The sequence below is a fragment of the Chaetodon auriga genome, chromosome 13, assembly GCF_051107435.1.
Source record: "Chaetodon auriga isolate fChaAug3 chromosome 13, fChaAug3.hap1, whole genome shotgun sequence".
Classification (NCBI taxonomy): Eukaryota; Metazoa; Chordata; class Actinopteri; order Chaetodontiformes; family Chaetodontidae; genus Chaetodon; species Chaetodon auriga.
The window spans coordinates 4128996-4136530 of record NC_135086.1 but is presented as its reverse complement, the minus strand read 5'-3'; the positions used below and the strand labels follow the sequence as shown (position 1 = coordinate 4136530).

General features: G+C 45.6%; 1 protein-coding gene across 1 annotated transcript; it reads right to left on the bottom strand.

The window, feature by feature from the left end:
• Nucleotides 1–234: 234 nt before the first annotated feature.
• asb1 (ankyrin repeat and SOCS box containing 1) lies at nt 235–6800 on the bottom strand. The gene is made up of 5 exons (XM_076747744.1): nt 6523–6800; nt 5093–5231; nt 3737–4039; nt 2819–3201; nt 235–2079 (listed from the first exon to the last, which is right to left on the bottom strand). The coding sequence occupies exons 1-5, from the start codon at nt 6617–6619 to the stop codon at nt 1949–1951; spliced, it is 1053 nt and encodes a 350-aa protein (XP_076603859.1). The 5' UTR covers nt 6620–6800; the 3' UTR covers nt 235–1948.
• Nucleotides 6801–7535: the final 735 nt, after the last annotated feature.

Genomic DNA, 7535 nt, shown 5'->3' with positions numbered 1-7535 from the left:
CAAACCTAAACTCCAGAGATTCTGTCCATGGCATTGGCTCAGATAATTTGGACCAGAACAGATGTTGGAAGGGGTTGTGAGGAAAGCAGAAGGAATAATTCTCTCAAGGTCACTGAAGGAGATGGCTAACAGAACAGGAAGCATGGAAAATGATCTTACTTTTGAAGCTTTCTGGTGGCGTGGAAGCCCTCCTGTGTAGGATTAGATGATGAAAAACATACAGGAGAGAATATAGAATTATTGTACATTTACTGTATGCAAATTAAGACGGGACACACAAACCAAAACGCACTGGTTTTTCATGTTGATGTGCACGGTAGACAATAAGTGAAATGACTCACACAGAAGGCTGTTGTTTGGGTAATTACTATTCATCATAAATACATTTCATTCACAGACAGAGTACTCTTAAATATACTTAAACAGAGCATTTTCTACAAAGTCTTACTTTACTTTATGCACTTCAGTAATTAGGCCCAACCTTTAAACGATTCTCCTGCTTCCAGTGTTTCAGTTGAGATCCAGGCAGGGGCGTGTCCAGAAGGGGGGGGGGGGGTCTGGGGTGGCACTGGCCACCCCAAGTGCCATTCTGTTATCCTAAAGTATGATTGGCTATCAGCCCAGTCAGAGGCGGGACCTGAATGTGCATTGTTTTCTTTTGTAACCTATTTTTGGAGGTACAATTTCTTTTTGAGGACTAAAACAATAAAGTATGGAAGCTTTACGTTATTTTTGCGTGGTGCCACTCCACTGTGTTGTGATTGGTAGGGACTATTTATCTTCTATAGTGTTTTAAATGCACTTATTATGAGTCACTTTGGATAAAAGTGTCAGCTAAATGAATGCAATGCAAGAAAAATTTTAAAATGAACCACAGGAATGTAAGAAACCATAAGATCTTGTCACGTTAGGGATTAAAGTAGATATGAGAAATGCTGAATTAAAGCTATTCCAGCCTGTATGTGTGTGTGTGTGTGTGCACGTACATGTACACGTACTTCATGCCTTCCCTGAATAAGTCCATGTCCCCCTTAGACCACTGCAGTCAAAAAGTCTGGACACGCCACTGGATCCAGGACCATAAATTGCTCATTTTAAACTTCAGTTTTCCTCCTTAACAACTTGAATTTTATCATTCGTACTTTAGGTGTGAACAATCTTTGAGGCCATTTTCCAAAACTCCAAAACGTTAAGGCATACGGTTAAAAAAGGATTTACGGCTAAAAAAGAAATGTAAACACAGAACGACAGCGTTAGCAGTTTGCTAACCCACGGTCCAGCCCTTACATCGTCAGCCAAATGAAAGAGCTTAACACGTCAAAAGAAGCAGAATTAGAATACAAACACAATCGAGGGCACTTTTTTATCCTTCACTTCACACTAATGATCACTTACAATGAAGCGATGGACAGTAGACACTCAGGTCTGGGTCGCTGCACTCTGCACTCACTCCAGCTGAGAGTTGGTAAAAGGCCTAAAGTTTACATCAAACAGATAAATGAGCAATTCAGGGAGCCAGATCTGGCACCTCTGCCTCTGAGCAGGACATCGAACGCATGGCATGACTAAATCATTGCTTCAAACTTAATTCTCTCTGTGGTTGTTCAGCTGAAAAGTGCTACTGAAGCAGGACCAGAACATCCCGGCCATTTTGGGAAGACAAACATTAAGGATGCACACTAAGTTTCCACATGTCAGGACATATTAAGGCTTCTCTGATAAGTTAAGAAGCATTTCATTACATTATAACAGTAATAGGAAGATAGGAGTATTCTGTAACTTATAACTTCTTCAAAATCTTAAAATTATAATTAATTGTTTATTATTAGAAAATAATAAGCAATTAGCAAACTGGGTTGACAAACTGCTCCATCCTGGGGACTGGCTTTGGGACTGACTGAGGTTCGGGTTGGACGAGCTCTGCAGAAGTACAGAAGGTGGATGGTTGTCAGTTTTGGTGAAGCAGGAAGTTCTTGATGGGTTGTGGTAGCGGTAACGAGGGTATATGGTTTAGACGATGTTTGCCCATCACTCTGCGGATCCTGATGCGACACAGGTGTGTCAGCCTGCGAGGGCATCCTGAGAGGAGACAAAGCACCACAGATTCAGGCAAAGCATGAAAACAGGGTGCACGCTGTCTTCACTTAGAGACGACTTTTACAGAGGAGAACAGAGGACTGATGGTGCAACGACAACCACCTGAAGCTCAGTATCAGCAGAAACAATGAGCTTGTGGTGGACTACAATGCCGCAAATATGGATGTTGCTGCGGAGAAGCTACAAACTGTAACATGAACGCTGCGCACACATCTTCAACCCGGCAGCACAGAAGATCTGTAGATCAGCACAGTTTCATCTGATCCAAAGTAAAATATGCTCACAATCTGCCCTTCTGTTCTTGCAGAACATTGTGATGTCACGGTGAAGCTGACCTTTGACCTTTTGGCTACAAAGTGTCTTCACTACATCATTTTATCCTGTGAGACATTTGTGTGACATTTTGTCAGAGTTAGCACATGAATGAGTTATGCCAAAAAAGCTGTTTTGTGTGGTCACAGTGACCTTTGACCTTTGATAACAAAATTCTAAGTAGTTCACCCTTGAGTGCAAGTGAGCTTTCGAATTCCTGAGAGATCGTGTTCAAGAGAACGGAGCAGGCGCACAAGAGGAAAACAAAATGTCTCCGGCCACAGCTGTCACTGCTGCAGAGGCAGAAAATGTGCATATGAAGAGTAAATCTGTATAAAACCCTTAAACAACAGTCTGTTAGCAGTGTATCTGTCCTCACTCATGCCTGCATATTCACAGATTTACTCACTCCTCGCCTCCAGGAAGGTCTTCAGCGCCTCCGGATCCACCTTCCTCCGATTAGGAGCCTCCAGCTCCGACTCGTCCCAGGGCACGAGGGCCGGGTTGGCCCCGTGGTCCAGCAGCAGGTGGATGAAGGCCACCTCACACCCGTGCCGCAGCACAGCATCCAGCAGGCAGGAGGCCAGGCCGCGGGTCAGGGCCTCTTGGCAGACGGGCCCCGTGTAGTTGAAATCGGGCTGAGCGCCGGCCTGGAGCAGCAGCCGGAAACAGTGGAGGTGGTGGTAGGCGGCGCTGATGTAGAGGGGACACACCACCAGAGTGTTGAGGGTGCGAGCGCTTAGGAGGAGCCGGGGGCCCAGCTGGTGGTCCATATCTACATCAGCATTGAACCTGGACAGAGGGGACCATGGAGACAGTTAAAACACATACTGCACACTGGCCAACTGCAGAGAAAAGTGTGTGTCTGCATCAAACATCTGAGGGTAAAACTGCGGATTCTCAGTCTGCTCTCGTCAAATATTCATGTGTCTGTGTGACTGCTGTCGCACGTGGGCTGCTGCTGTTGACCTGCGGGACCCTGTGATTGAATGTCTGATGTGTTTTTGTGCATTCTGGAAGAGATGAAAGAAGCCGTTTTTATAAGTCAGGTAATAACCCAACTGCTGCTTGAAGCGCTGGCACACATTGCATCGCAAAGCTAGCAGCAGATCAAAATGCAGACCCTTAGACAATCTGCTGCATCAGCACAAAATAAATCCAATACTGTAAAAAAAAAAAAAAAAAAAAAAGTGATGTATATCAGATAAAAATGAGGCTGAAAGATGGACTGCTTCACCTGTCTCAGGAAGACCTGCCATCAGTTTTCAGTGGTGGGAGAGGAGGAAGGAGAAAAGCCAGGTCTTAGACTGATCCCGTCTGAGCTCACCTGATCAGCTCCTGCAGTATGTCCAGCCTTCCCACCCGAGCGGCGTGGTACAGCGGGGTGCTGCGGTGGTGCCGACTTCCGTTGGGATCGGCTCCGGCCTCAAGGAGGATCCGGACACATTCCAGGTGACCGTTGACCACAGCTACGTAGAGGGCCGTTTGACCTTTCACATCCACTAGGTCCACCTCGGCTCCCTGGCCAATCAGATAGGCCACGCAGGCGGCGTGTCCTGCTGTGGCGGCGATGCGCAGAGGGGTGCAGGGCAGACAGCCACAACACCACACGGACTTCTCATTGATCCGCCTGGAACCCGAAGAGAGGAAAGTGGTTATTACAGCAGCTGTGTCCCAGACACTAGTCACATCCAACATATTGGATTTGCACTTATTCTATTGCAGTTTTATTTGTGTTGCACAATCAGTACAAAAACAGTTCAAAGTGATTTACATAAATACAAAATAGACAGCAAGAAAGTGAAGCAGAAACACAAACATCCATGCACACTGTACAAATATAAAAACAATAAAGTTAAACCATTTTTTACATTTTTACTGCTGTGCTGTAATCACAAATTAAACCTGCTAAAATGCACTGCTTTCAACACTGCTGCCCCAGCCAAGTCAGGATACGCAGAGCAGGGGGAACCCAGTGACGTAAAAAGCATTTTATAGAAATAACAGCATGATGTAAACCATGCAGGACGGAGACGAACTGGCCCAAGTCTGTAATAAAGGACTGGGTTTGAAGACTGGGACCAAGTATGAGCGCTGCATGCAACCACTGTGGCATCGCCGGCCGCTCCACGATGCTCCGGCACGGCTCGGCTTCATCACCTGTGTGGACGGTATGACACTGACTGTGTCGTGCAGCTCGAAGTGCTTTACAGCAAAGAAATTACATGAAAAAAAGACAAGATGAAAACAGGGATAGAGACTGAATGCACAACATGTTTCTCAGCCTGCCACTCAGGAAACCCACACCGCACGCAAACCACAAACCACTCAGCGCCACACATGAACGTTCTGGACAAAAGCTGGCAGTTCTGCAGCAGGATGGAGGACACGGTGACCACTGCACCGAAGACTAACTCTGAAGGTCTACAACAACACCATAAATGGTGCAAAAGATTATTTTTGTGTCAGAAGTTCAGGCATGCTGCTGCTGATGTCATGGTGGATGAAAATCCCTTCCGTCTGTCTGACACACTGCACGGCCTCTTCAAGCAGGACATAGAGCAGAGAAGCTGAAACATAATCCTTCCGTGATCTACCTGCTGCCTCTCTCGCTGTCTTGCCTGTCCACCTACAATTCGATCAGATCAAATCTTATTGTTTTAATGACATTACTCCTTCCCACCGTTTGAAGCTGTCCTCCTGCAGCAGGTTCCTCAGGGTGTCCAGGTCTCCCACGTAGGCTGCGTTGTGGAGCCGCATGTCGTCCTGCTCCAGAGGTTTGTCGCAGAACTGCTCCTGGAGCCATTCCTTGAGGTTACGGCCTGGTGAGGACACACAGGTGATAAACTGCCAAACTGCAGCTTGTTATGTAATGAATCATAAAAAAAGAAGAAGCCCGCCTTCAGCACACATCTCCAAGCATTTATTTGAGACTCTTGCGTCGGAGAACGGCTTCCTCGCTGCTTATCATTTTGGTACATGACCGTGCGTCCCTGATAAATGTGGGAGTCTGTAGTCTGTAGAGTCTGTAATTCTGTCGTTTCTGAGGGGCTCCTGAATGTCTCGTGGACAGCTGGCGGCCCCTGGGCTCCGAGCGGGAGCCACAGACACTAACAAGAACACCATAGAACCAGATCAAGACCTCTCTTAACACACGCCTTTTCCTGCAGGGCTGTACTGTCCTCAGAACTTCACTTCAGAGGGAACTATTGTTCTTTTTACTTCCCTGCAGCTGTTTAACAGCTTCAGTTGTTTTACAAATTAAGACTTTTGCATACCAAACATGCACAGAGCTCATAAAATACGCTGCTTCAACTGCAACTGTTCTGACGACCATTTCATTCCGTTTTCATTAAAAACGGTTCAAAGCTCCAGCTTGTCGGATGTGAAGATCTGCTGTTTTTGCTCCTCTCTTTGCCTGACAAACCAAACCATTAGTAGAGAAAATAGGCAGCAGATTAATCCATAATGAAATTAATCATCAGTTCTAAATGAGCTCCACCTCGACCGACTACAACAGTAAAATCCTGCCTTTATAACTGCATGAGTAATAGTAATTTAATGACATAATCGTAGAACAGTCACAGGGACATTTTTCTACACTGAGTACTTTCAATACTACATACAAGTACATTTGCCTGATCACACTTACAGACAGACGTTTCTTGTATTTTATCATACAGTGGGATATTTGCACTGTTCCTTAAACAAAAGGCCAGAGTACTTCCTGCACAGCTGGTTTAATTGCTTTTCATTCTGCAGGTGTTCCTATTATTGTGTCCACCACTTGTGGTATTCGTGCATATGAGCTGTCATGACCAGCCTCGTGTCCAAATGCATCCCTCTCATTTGTGGGCCGTGACAGCAGAATGCAGATGCAGTGTTGGCAGGACCGTACCCGTTTCATACCTCTGTACTTCCAGACGGGCTGGAGATGTGTACTGAATCCACAGGCCACACCTTAATACCCTGGAGTCACTCTCAACAACCGCACGCCCCTGTCATTACTGTCACGCTCGCGGATGCCTGTTATTGAACGCGCTGTGCTCTCACACACACTGTCCACGGAGGAGACCTGCTCCCCTGACAGGACGGATCAATCACCACGGTTACCTGCAGCGGTGGCACCGGGCAGATCAGACACAGTGATGAGCGGGGGGAAATTCATACTGGGCGGCTCGTCCACATCAGCCTCTGGACCGTCGGCCATGCTCCTCAAGTGTCACACCGTCAACCTGAAACTAGGGCTTCGGCTCTTCGAGACCGATTCTGGTTTCCTCGAACACGGGAAACCCAGAGATGTCGGATCAGACAGCAGACATGAAAATAAACAAACGTGACCGTGTCGGTGACGCTGGGCTCACTGCGCTACTTCCTGACTGTGCTCAGCTGGACCGTTTAAAGGGGACGCGACGCTTTAAGAGCCTGGAGCTGCTCAGATGGCAGTTTCCTCTGGATGCAAACTGGTTTTACCAGCCTGTAAAAGGCAGAAAAGTTCATCAGAATATTCAAAGAAAAGGAAAAACATGGATAAGGATAACAATATATGTTTATTAATAGAAATACTTTCCTATAAAATATTTAAAAATGCATCAAACTAGGGCAAAAAGTAGGATTTTATAAATATTGATGTAGGAAAATGAAGATGACAGATTAACTTTTCCTGTATATATTTCCAGTAAGCATGAAGGTCCACATGTCCACTCTTGGGAAATACTCAGAAATACTATTTACTTAGTTTACACATTTATTTAACTGGTCTGAAACACGTCATATTTAAATATAGTGAGTCTAAAAATTGCCTAAACAGCCGATAAACTGCTCAATGTGTGTTAATTTTTAAACACCAGAATATCTTTTATAATTCTGAAGCATATTATGATGTGTTTTTACATGCATTGCTGAATGGAGCCCACCTCCTGGAGGGAAAGGACTGGAACAAAAGGACTTATGATCCAAGAAAAGGTCTTTGGCTTTTATAAGTCACACTGTATATCCATGTTTCTGTGGACAGAAGGATTAGAAATTGTGCTCTGCTGCTGGCTGCATGTAGCCAGTCTGGGTAATTGTAAAATGCATACCTACAGCAAAACATCTCTGGGTGGGTAAGGCACACCAGAGAGGCA